The sequence below is a fragment of the Parasteatoda tepidariorum genome, chromosome 4 (genome assembly GCF_982258835.1).
Source record: "Parasteatoda tepidariorum strain Cologne lab strain chromosome 4, Ptep-v5.0, whole genome shotgun sequence".
Taxonomy (NCBI): Eukaryota; Metazoa; Arthropoda; class Arachnida; order Araneae; family Theridiidae; genus Parasteatoda; species Parasteatoda tepidariorum.
In genome coordinates, this window is record NC_141758.1 from 101,689,297 (window position 1) to 101,702,467 (window position 13,171).

General features: G+C 29.5%; 1 protein-coding gene across 2 annotated transcripts in view; it reads left to right on the top strand.

The window, feature by feature from the left end:
* sbm (L-type amino acid transporter sobremesa) overlaps window positions 1-13,171 on the top strand; it is a 76,503-nt gene that overhangs the window by 46,966 nt on the left and 16,366 nt on the right. For both annotated transcript variants that reach the window (XM_016072989.5, XM_043051878.3), the window contains 5 exons: window positions 1,177-1,359; window positions 3,986-4,087; window positions 5,243-5,485; window positions 8,029-8,154; window positions 10,679-10,778. In XM_016072989.5, the coding sequence (XP_015928475.2) occupies window positions 1,177-1,359; window positions 3,986-4,087; window positions 5,243-5,485; window positions 8,029-8,154; window positions 10,679-10,778 (754 nt within the window). The remainder of the gene's footprint in view (window positions 1-1,176; window positions 1,360-3,985; window positions 4,088-5,242; window positions 5,486-8,028; window positions 8,155-10,678; window positions 10,779-13,171) is intronic.

The window sequence follows — 13,171 nt, forward strand, 5'->3', positions numbered from 1 at the left end:
ATTAATATAAATGTAGATTAAATACTATACGAATAATTAAAAATTGAAACCTTATGCTACATCTAATTTCTCCAATAAACAAAACATATTAGCGCGTCAAACCTTTAAATAAGTATAACCTAATTATTTTATAAATGTAAGTGAATTAATATTAATTTAGATTAAATACTATACAAATAATTAAAAATTGAAACCTAACGCAACATCTAAATTCTCCCATAAACAATTCGCTTATAAAACTACCTTTATTACATAAGCTCAATCGTAAGACAAGTATTTTTCATATATATGATTTTTATTGTTTTATCAAATTTTGGATAAGTATAATAAAAGTTAAGGGAATGCACTTAAAATAAGAGTTGGTTAATTAATATTAATTTAGATTGGATATTATAAAAAAAAATTCACATTTAATAGCTCCCTCAAATTGCCTTTCACTTCATTATGTACTGATTAACATTTTTCAAATTTATAAAATGAAATTCCTATGATACATACATATATCGAAAAACTTTCAATAACTTACTTTTTTATTTCTACATTTTCTACTTTCTCATAAAAAATTTAAAATTGCATTTGCACTTTCACAAAAAGGGTGCCCTGATATTTCTTTTTGCTTAAAATATATTATTTTCGTTTGGATTATTTATTTATTATAGTGTTTGAAACATTTCTAAGCGTCATCCATAAACAAATGGTAAAGAACCACTTTAAACCTTCTTTTGCTCTTCTGAACCTCTATAAAGTTTGGTTAAAATTTTTAGTTCGTTTAACCGTTCGTTAAACCGCTTTAGTTCGTTTTCATTTGTATATTAGTTAGAGAATCTTAATGTACATAATATTTATAAATCATTTTTGATAGAATTTTCTTAAAAAGTGTATTATGGCCACACCGAAACACTCTGAGGGAGACAGTGTGAAGCGAGATGAACACGGAAGGCCTCTCGTGCGTTTTGTTTTCCCGTGAACCCGCCTTTTTTATTCATCTCGCTTCTCTGTCGCTCCCTCAGTATCAGCCTGCCAAAATCCAGTATAAGTTGCAACTCAGTCTTTACTGGTTAACTTAATGTGATCAAGTTTTTAGAAACAGTAGATCACTTGAGTAATAGTAATCACTTGAAACTAGCTATTGTTAGTTTGTTATGAGTATGCAGCTGATTGCAAAATTTGTTTCAGTGAGTGAGGTGAACGGGACAGCAAAGCGATTCCCCACATCTCAGTCAACGGGGAGTGCCTTGTCAGAATTACCACTTAAAATGGCTGAAGACAACCATGAAGACACTCCAGTTGAAGGAATAGCTCTCAAAAGAAGGGTTGGTCTGGTCAGTGGAGTAGCACTCATCGTAGGAACAATGATTGGTAAGAACTCATTTATGTTTTAAAACTAGTTTTAAACACTCCTAAGACATATGATCCATATACTTTTCAAAAAACAAATTGAGTTGAAATATTTTCGCGGTTTTTGTTTGAAATGGCAAGTTTAAGCCTCTAAATATAATTCAATAGCTCAGGTGGACGTGCTAGCTAAGGAAACCTATTAATAGCTATTTATTAGCAGTGGAAACCTATTTATAAATCACATAAAATTTTAAAAAGAAGCTGTATAGGATAGATACCGTATTGTATAATATTTTGAAAAGTAAGTACTGTGCCTCATACAATATTGGATTGTGCGATACCGTTAGAGGTGCGAAGTAGGTGTAATAGTCATTTTTTTTTTCCTAACTGATTTTAACTTGGTTTACAAACCTCTTTATTTAATAAAATAAATAAATAAGGTAGTAACAACGAATTTAGTAAAAATAAAAATCATTCTTTAAAGTTAAATACGTGGAGAATTAAAGAAAAGAGTTAAACCCTTAGGAGTTGTCACAAAAAGTCATTAGTTTTTAAACCTTTTTATTTATCAGTATAATAAATGGAATAGAAAATGAATGGAACAGAAACTAAAGACTAAAGTGATAAATTTATGGATGTTTCTAATATTATTTTTTACCACGTGTTAGTTAAAATACTGCCTCGACAAAAATTATCTCAGCCTAATTAGAATAAAAATCAATCGAAATTTTTATAAAAATCAATAAATCATTTTATGATGAAACTATCGCTTTAGAATAATTTGCCTACATTTTTCATTAAAAAAAAAACTTGCTTTAGATAAATAATGAAAGTGATTTATATATGTGTTTTTGAAAAGTTTTGAATTTGTAACTTGAACAAGACAATGTGCTTCCCTACTCTTCACAAACAATTCACTTTCGACGTTTAGTTCTTTAAACCGGTATAAATTAAGGAGTGTCTGGCATCGGTGACAATTTGGTCTTTGGCATGACATCAAAACATACTTCAGTGTGAAGTGCAAGAGTACCCATAAATAAAATTGAAAAACAATGTATGTACGTTCCTAAATCAACTTAGTCTAAAAACATTTTTTGAAAGTTCTAAGTTATTCTTATATATATAGTGTGTTTTTAAAAATGATGCAATCTTAAAAGAATTGGTTAATGATTTTATCATAACATCAATTAGGAATTAACTAGGTATTTTCCAATATTTTAGCCTACGAGTAACACAGACTTCGTTAAGTTTTAAGGGCTAAGACCTAGGGATAATACAGAGAGGGGATCGGGCTAAGACCAACAATGGTGCGCAAGGAGGAGTTTGAAAGGGGCAATGGCCCCAGGCGTCTAGGTAAAGAGGGAATTATAAAAATGATATAAAAAAAGATAAAGAATTCATTTCACTCATAAACATCAGCTCCCTTGAAAATTGTGAATTTTATGAGAAATGCTGGTGATAAAAATTATTTGATCATTTTTTGTAATAATTAATATGATTTCTTTATTAAGCATATCATCAAATGTAATGTCTAAATGGCATTTATCCTAGAATTCTCCATTTCTTTGTAATATTACACACCCATTTACTTCAGAAAATAAAGATCTCCGCTAAATTATTACTATGCACAAAACAAAAAAACAAAAAATCATTCCTCTTTGGTTTGCAAGAAAAGAAGCTTAAAAAAACTGGCTAAGCAAAACCGTTAACTTTGATTTATAATTAATAGTTGTAAACACTTATCAAGAAGGAAGTTTTCTTTTTATTTGACTTGTTTGTTCAGATTGTTTACAAAAAATATATAAATGTATCATATGTGATACAATTGAATTTTGTGAATCTGTGCTTTCGGAAAATAAATAATTATTAAGAATAGAGTGAATTAATATTTTTTTTTTTTTACTGATTTTAATTTTGTAAAATGAAGTGTTTTATGTTCTTTTAATTTTCTTAGACGTGTAAAACGTGTTTAATTTTATTTTGGAATAAAAACGCCTTTTGTCTCAAATTTTAAAACGCTCTTAAATAAATGTTAAGCGTCTTATATGCGTTTAAAAAAATGGATCTAGCTTGAAATACGTGTTTGAAAAAAAATATGTAATTCAAAAGGCGTGTTTAAGAAAACGAACATAGTTACAAAGCTTGATATGCTTAAAAAAATGGACCTAACTCAGAATACGTGAGTAACAAATTAGACAATGCTATTCGATAAGGAAATGCCCATTCTTAAACTATAACTACTGTTATTGCTATTGCCTTTTAAAAGAAGTAGCTAGTGAAAATTTACTTAGTTTAAAACTTTGAAAAAAGTAAATTTTCAACTTTCCGAGGATTTTTCAAGCATAAGTTAGGTATTAAAAATTTGGTTTCATTATTAAATTGGTTAAAAACACACGCTTTGTTTTCATACTAATTTCATATTAATGCTCATTTTCTTAAACATTTGACCTAAATACATTTCATCAAGTGCGCATTTCAATTCAGATGCACGCGATATTACTAGTTAATATTTTATCATAGAATACTCTATTATTTCATTAAGTTACATTTTTCAAACAAAAAAAAAATATTGTTTCAATATTGTGCACGTTAAATGTATTGTTTCTCATTTGTATTAATTAATTGACGAATTTTTTTTTCCTTTTAGGTTCGGGTATATTTGTTTCGCCCAAAGGAGTACTGCTAAGGTCCGGCTCTGTGGGTACAAGCCTTCTCGTTTGGTCTGGGTGTGGCATTCTCTCCTTATTAGGTAAAAAAGATTATTTCATTAATATTCTCTATGACTCTCATCAATTATATGTCCAGACCACAAAGTACAATAAATAAATTAAATAAAAATTCATTGAAACCTTAATAAATATTGTTTGAGATTTACTGTTTCTAGTGTAAAATTCGTGCATATCGTTTTATCAATAATATTGTTTGTAAAACTCCTTACTGCTAAACAACGTATATGTTACGAGAAAATTATTTTATTTTTAAATATTACTTTTATATACTTTGAAAGCTAGCGTTCAAGTAGTGTATGTCCCATGATTTTTATGTGAACCAAAAAACTGTGTATTCATTTGTATCGTTAGTTCTGTATTTAAAATTTTTGACTTGCTTTAAAATATTAATAAACCAATTTTTTTAATTTATTTGCATTTTTGGATACCTATTCAAACATTTTCAATACAGATGCAAAGTATTGAAACGATTTAAAAGCTTCATAGCAGTTCTTATCCCTTCTGAAAGTTTTTGATAAATAAACAAAAATTTAGGGGATAATAAATTTTTATAAGGAATTTTTTTTATAGTGGATTACAGTAATTTACTAGACTTTTTTGTACTTTGCATTTCTTATAATCTATTTCCAATTTTTTTAAATGTAAATTTGATCTAAGAAAAATAATACTTCATGAATATCGAAATGAAAAAGTTGCACAGACTATTTTTGACGTACAAAATACGTATTTATTGTTAAATCACCAAATATAAAATTGCATTTAACTAATGCATATTTAATAGTTCTTAGTAAATTTTAATTCGTTTTAATTTTACTTAGTGCATAAGGAAAGCAACTTTGTTATCTCTCTCCGACTTGACAAATAACGTTTAATTTTCAGAAATTATTGATTAATATATTTGTTTTCGACAAAAGACAACATAGTTTCATCAACCTGTTCGATTCATCTTTTACCTTCAATAATCTTTCGGGGAAAAAATATTTCTAATGATTTTTTGAAAATCATCGAAAAACATTTATATATTAATATGACTTTTCTTTAGAGCATTGATATACTTATAATATTTTGTAAAAAAAAAAAAAGCTTAAAATATTGATAGAAAAATTGAAATTTATGTATATTATTTAATTGGATCTGCTGTTATTGCTGCAATTTGTTATAATATCTATTTTCAGGTGCATTGTGTTATGCAGAATTAGGAACTATGATAACGAAATCCGGAGCTGAATACAGCTATATGATGGACGCTTTTGGTCCTTTGCCAGCCTTTCTATTTTCGTGGGTTTCAGTGCTGGTACTGAAACCCTCCATGATGGCCATTATTTGTTTGTCACTCGGAGAATACGTCGTAGAACCTCTCAATATAGGCTGCCCTCCAAACATGTATGCCGTCAAATTAGTTGCCGCACTATCTATAGGTATGTCCCCAGGAAAAATGTTCTAGATTGCACGTGCATTTTTTTTTTTTTTTTTTGAGAAATTATAATTCCGCTTAAGTATCAACATGAATATCAACATGTTCAAGCATGTAGAGTGGGTAAAAAAGTAAACGGACCACCCTTATCCTAACTGCAGACGATATTTTAAGTTACAAAATTAGACACAAAAACGTCCTTTCTCTGAATAAACATACCTTTTTTCGACGGATTTGGGTTTTTGACCCCCAAAATATAGGGGATAGCCGCAATTTTGGAAATATAGTCCCAATAGTTTGTTCAGGAGAGCAGTCCAAAGTTTAAACCCCTTAAGGTTAAATATAATTTTTGTGTGAAAAATTTACAATTTCCTCAAAAATTTCTTGAGGTAGGGTTAAATACACAAAAATTAAAATTAACGGGTCAATGCTTTGGACCATTTTCCTGACCAAACTATTGGGACCATATTTCCCTGACTGTCTCTTATTTTGGGGGTCGAAAATCCAAATCTGTCAAAAAAAGGTATGTTTATTAAAAAAAAGTGCGTTTTTGTGCCTGATTTCGTAACTTAAAATATCGTCCGTAATTTAATTAACATATTTGAGATCACCCTCTTGACTCATTAAGATTGAGTCCTAGAACATTAAATCCAATCATTTGATAAAAAGTTATTCAGCGTGGTCCGTTTTTTATTTTGCGCACTGGCACTGTGCAGCCCTGACATTAGTTGTCGCACTATCTATGGGTATAATGTCAGAAATAAATTACAATATAAATTCAGCTTGAAAATGAAATGAATGATGTAAATTTTAATGCGCTTAAGTATAAATATCAATGCCCAAGTATGTATGCCGTAAACGTAGTTGTAGTTGATATATAGATATGTCGCAAAAACTATGCATATAATAGTTTCGGCTTGCAAATGCAATATTTAATGTACAATTATAATACATTAATAAGTATAAATACATGTACAAAGACAAAAAATCCTGGTAAAATTATCTTACCGTAAAAAAATTACATTTCTAATTTTAAAAAAAAAAAGCAGAAACATAATTATGGTAATAAAAATCAAAGTACGGGTATTTAAATAATTTATTTGAGAATTTTTCCGTTTATATAGTAACAGTTTACCGGAAATTCTGGTTTTTGAAATAAATTATGGTCCTTATTACAACCCATTGAGTAAAAAATACGAAACCGAGAAGCCAAAATTAACCGAATCAGTGGGTTTTGTCATGCTTTAAAGTATCATGATAAAATTAACAACTTTTACCACATTTAACAAATTTTATAACATATTATAACTGATGACTTTTGAGAGAAAAATATCAAGATAAATTTTTGTTGCAGGGGAAAAAAAAAAAAAAAAACGGAACCTGGAGAATTTGTTTTGTTACACTCATGAATAGCAATGAAAATACAAATAACCTAACTTAATAAAAATGATCAAGGTTTCTCAAAAAAGGCGTCTAGGTTAGTCATTTCGATATAACGATGAATATCCTGTTAAAAAAATAACCTTCTAACGTAAGAGAGAAAAAAAGGAAGATGGAACAAGATGGTTAGATAGAGTAGAGAAATGGTTAAAGGACTTGGGAGTTAAAAGGTGGAGAAATATAGTATGGAATAGATGGGGTAAACTGACTGATATGATTTTGGCCTCTCACCGTCTATAGTGCCTTAGAAGAAGAATTATAAAACAATATTTAATTGGTAATTTTTTCGAAAAATATTATTAAAGCTCTTTGGTGAAAATAACCTAATTTTTTAGTTTTCCCATTGAGCCAGAAACACAATGTTACCTGACCATACTTTAATTTCTTAATATGGCTTAAAATTAGTTTCCGGTAACTTGAAGGATTGTTAACCAAGTATTTGATTTAAGGGAAGTTGGAATCTAGAGGCCTGGAAAATTGTCATTTGTGTGTAACAATCTATATATATATTTCTCTTACACAGCGACAAAAAAAAGCCTCATTACAACTCCCCGAATGGCAACGCTAGAAGATCGATCAATGATTGCGGCTAAAAATGTCACATGCCAAATCTAGCTGAGGTGGCTCAACATACAGCGCTTTTAAAAACGGGAACAGAAATAACCAGAGAGAGCATTCTCACCAAGTGTGATCTGCTGATGACAACCTAAACAATATGGAAATGAATGGGGGAAAACTGGATCCTACCACGTGATTTTCCGACCAATAAAAATGTGCCGACAACAATGGGAAACGGTGTCAGACCATTATAATTTTATGTTATATAGAGTAACGTTTTCCTATAATACGAATTTTTTTTAAAAAAAAAAAGTTTTTATATGGATTTGAATGATTGTTTTGAATTCTTAGAATTTTATGCATTTGCAATGTACCTAACTTAGTAGCGAGCGAAGCGAGCTTGGTTTACGAAGCAAACCATATAAGATTGCGTAGCAATTTTCGGGGGTTGGCGAGCGTTAGCGAGCAGGGGCGCAGCCCACTAGTTATAAGAATTGTTCATGAAATCTGATAAAATGAATTAAAATTAGTATATTTCTTTTATTGTAGGAGTAATAACGTACATCAACTGTTTGAGTGTGAAATTGGCTACACGAATTCAGAATATTTTTACGTGTTCCAAGTTGCTAGCAATTGCCATTATAGTCGTCGGGGGATTTATAAAATTAACTGAAGGTAAGTTTATATTGCTCCGAATTTAATCTAAAAATTTCAGCAAAAAATAATGATGGTTATTTTAATACTGGTTGTGCCTTAAATGCTACCCCTGACAATATCCATTCAATAATCTTGTCACAAATCAATTTATAAAACCATCTGTACAATGAGAAGACAAACGAACACTTTAATAACCAATTTAGAACTAAAATAATAAAGTCATAATAAATATAATATTTTGAAACTCAAAACTTATTTGCAATAATCATTATGTTCCTTTTTAATTATCTTAACTAATATATTTCTGTTTATGCTTCTGTTTCATCCTCTAAATTAAGGGCTTTTGGTAATTCTTACCAATTAGTGCCTTCAGTCTCTTCTAGGGACAATTCAAAAATGCAAAAAGAGATTGATTTCACTGTTAATTTGACAGGAATTATTTGTATTAAATTCTCTTTTCTAAAATTGTTATGTACCAAGCGTTTGGTCGATTATTTTTTTTATTTTGAGTTAAAGAATAATAATTAATATCAGAATCCTTCTATTCTCTCCGCTTGATTAAGTAATTTAAGTGACTTCTGTTTGGTTGTTCCTTTTTAAGAATAGTTGAAAACACGCATATTGTTGGGTTTTTTTTCACTATAAATTTTACACAAATTATTTGCTATTAATTCAATTCTTTAAGAATTTATTAATCATCCCACTCATCAAGAGGGAAATTGATAATAAAGATTTTTCTTTCTTCAAAAAAAATTTTAGGATTATATTCCGAATTTAAGTGATTTTAACTTATTAATGTTTGACATCCCTTTTTTTCTTTGAAGGAATGCTCTATATCTTATACATATGCCTTGTAACCTCAATTTCACATAAATTATTTGTTCTTTATCCCTTTTTTATATTTATTATCTTTCGATTTGTTCAGCTAAATTAAGTGCTTTTTATAATTTTTGCCAATTTGTTTAACGACTTTTTTTAGGAACGCACATGTTGTTTTCACCATAAATTTCACATTACTTATTTATAACTAATTTAGTTTATTTAAATTTTTTCAATGGGCACACTTATCAAGCATCCAATTGTTAATGTAGGGTTTTGAATTCTGAAATCCGAATGGCTTTTGTTGTATTTGCCTTAAATTAAGCAATAAAGTATTAGTTAATATAGCATAAAAACTGAAATCATTGCGGCTATTGGAAACTAAATTATTTTTCTTGCTGCCCTGTTCCAATAAAGGGTGTGCATCCACGATGTTTGTGTTAAAATATTTTTTTGTTCATTTTTAAAAAGTAATAGATGTAATAATCTAATATATATAATTCTCTTACGTGGCTCCCAAATTTTGGCTGTATTTCTTTTCCGCTGGTGGCAACGTTTGCTTTGTTTTGTTTACGTTACTATTTCTCTTACACGGCGACAAAAAAAACTCCCCGAGTGTCAACGCTAGAAAATCGACCAATGATTGCAGCTAAAAATGTCACATGCCAAATCTAGCTGAGGTGGCTCAACATATAATGCTTTTAAAAACGGAAGCTGAAATAACCAGAGAGCATCAGCTGCTGCAATCTCATTCTATTAAGCTAGGCAGAAGTGAGTAGTCTTTGTTGATGGATCTCTATTTAAGTATTTTGTCGAAAGTGCTTTTTTTCACGAATTTATTTGACAATTTATGATTTATATCACGAATTATACTATAGCACATTTCTAATAGGTTTAACAAATTACATGTCATTTATTTGAATTCAAATTTATTTTAATGACTTAGTATTTACTAAAAAGATGTGCCTGTCCACCTCCGGCTGTGCGGTAGACTGTCACAGTGACAAGTTAAAAAAATTTCCCGCATACCCATATTCGGGGAGGGGGTTCGGGGACCTAATCAACCTTTACTAAAAAGATGTAATTTTTCTTAAAAAAAAGTTTTTATATGGATTTGAATGATTGTTTTGAATTCTTAGAATTTTGTGCATTTACAATGCGAAGCGAGCTTGGTTTGCGAAGCAAACCATATAAGATTGCGTAGCAATTTTTGGGGGTTGGCGAGCGTTAGCAAGCAGGGGGCGCAGCCCACTAGTTAATATTATATATATTAGTATGTATTATATATATATTAGTATATAATATATATATATTAGTATATATTATATATATATATATATATATATATATATATATATATATAGTATATATATTATATATATAAGCGTATATGCTAATGTTTGATGAAAAAAAATGACAGACTCGACCGCGTTTTATAGGCCAAATAATTGGAGCAGATTCTCATTACTGCAGTCAAAAACCTTAGTTTGAATCTGCCTCTGTTTTGGGTTCCAACCGGATGGTAATTTTGGATGTTAAGAGGATGTGTTTTATGTAATATTATTTTTTAAAAGAGCTGTTAGCAACAAAGCTTAAAATTTCGATTTGGTAAACATGATATTTTTAGTGATTTGTTTATGCCTTTCTTTTTAACAAATGCAATAATATTTCTGCTTTATTTTTTCTAGACGAATTTGAATAAAAATAAATAATTTAATTTCAGGTCACACCAAGCATCTTGCGACGGGATTCGAAGGAGAAACTGCGACGTTTTCGGATATCGCGACAGCATTTTATAGCGGTTTGTGGGCCTACGACGGATGGTTAGTGATACGACGTCAGTACAAGACCAATGCCTTATATCATTCCTTAGTTTACAACTCATTATCAGAAACGTACATGGATCCCCCCTCCCCTTTCTCATTGTTTCAATAAAATACGCAAATATTTAGTTTCAATTAATATTAAACTAAAAAGCTCAGTCCATAAGAAATAATTACTATACGCTTTTATTTAACTTCTAACTGTGATATGATTACAGACTAAAAATTTTAAAATAATTGCGAAAAATTAATTTTATATAGATTCTGATGATTTAAACTTTATTTTTATTAAATTAAAATTACGTAATATTTACACATAGAAAAAGTTCTTATGCCCGCAAACCTTAAAAAAAATTAAGATAGAAACTTTTTGGAAGGCATATAAAAATTGCAAATAAATTTCATAATTAATTATTTAAATTATTAATAATTAATTATTATTAATTAATTTTATTATTAATTATTTTGAATTAATTATTTAAGTAGGATATTATTCGGTCAAACATTCGTTGAGTATTTTAAAGGGCTTTTTCCAAAAAATATTCATTTTACTGAAATTTCTTACAAAATTCCTATTTGCATAAGTTTTGAATAGCGATTAAGATATTATTTTTAAAAAAGCATTAATTGCTATAAAAACCAGCTATCCTGAAAGTAACAAAAATCATACTGGATAAAACAGATGCAATAGGATTAAAAATATGAGGACGAAACACCCATTCCAGAAAATTGCTATTATGTAATATCCATTTACGTTTTCATAATGAGTTCTATAGAAGAGAAATCAGAAATGTAAAAATGAAATTTCAATATTTTTTATTTCACTTAAGAACATTTGACATGCTTTCTGGGATAAGAAAAATCTTTCAATTCTCTAAACTATAATTTTTTTTTAAAATTTTGAATGGTTTTTAACTGAGATCTCAAATTAATAATGATAATTTTCGTTCTAAACAAACTGTAAAATTCTTGATGTACTTCGCAAAACAAAAAAATGAACCACTAAAATATTTTTTACTCTAATGATCTTAATAGAACTGAATTTTCATGGTTCGAGGGTCAAACTTTAAATGTGCTAATTTACGAGCGTAGACGATGTATTAATTTACGAAATCACGCACAGAAATGTACTTTCTCAGAATAAGCATAGAATTTTTTTTCGACGAAATTGGATTTCTGAACCTCAAAATATGGTCCCGAAAGTTTAGGCAAAAGAATGATCAAATCTTTAGAGCCCTTAATATTAATCTCGGTACTTCTATATTTTGATGGTTAGAAATTCGAATTTGTCGAGAGAAAAAATCGTTTATTCTGAAAAAATACGATTTTGTGTCTGATTTCATAATTTAAAATATACTTCTGCATTAATTTATTAACTTATTTAAAGTTGGGCTCTCGAATGATTAAGTTTGAGTCGTTGTACGCTAAAACCCGATCGATGGATCAAAAGTTATTCAGGATGTTCACTTTTTTATTTTGTCTACTGTACTCATCCAATTGCGCAAAAGTTAAAAATGTGCAAAAGTGCTTTTTTCTTTTATATACTTCTGAATGAAATAGTCAAGGCAAGTATATACAATGTGTTCCGTGGTTACCACCTTCAATATATATTTTAGGAATCCTTATCGAAAAAGAAATAAAAAAGTAAACAAATTACGGGTGTTATATCCATTTATTTTTTTATTTTATCACCGTCGTTGTACAGCCGACCCAATTTTTAAGTTTATGACTACTAATGTCCAACTCCATAGCCTTGAAATTCTGAACCCAATCCAGAAGACAAGGAAACTCCTGGATCAAGTATCGGGAGAAATTTGCCTTCGTGGAGGACTTTTTGATGGAACTAACCCGCATTTGCGTTACATGGAGAGGAAGACCACGATATCCTCCCACGGTTAGGCTCACTGCAAGGTGACTCTCACCCGATCTGTCTACCACTGAGCGTATTTCACGTCTGCACTGTGGTCGTAGCAAGCCGGATGCCCCGAGCCTAATTTAAAATAATTTCAACATAGAAAAAAAACTGCAGTTATACTAATAATAATGTAAACGAGGCGCTTTTGGATCTTGAAGTTCATATAAGGCAGTAGAGGAACTAAAAATAAAAGACATTATCAAATTCTAAGAAATCACTTATTAAAGTCAGAACTGAAAGTACCAAAACCAGTTATATTACCTGATTAAACGTTGAGGAGTTATTAGAAATCCCTTTTCTTTCCTCTGGTAAGGAAACAGAATTTTTTTACTCCCTTTTTTCGTTATATTTTAATATCGTTTAAATTTTTTCCTTGATTAAATATCAATTTTCTATTAAGTATACTTTTTGTCTTAACTTTTAACTAGGATTCTGTCATTGTGGAAGTGTGGTAATTGTGGAACACACTGTATAGATG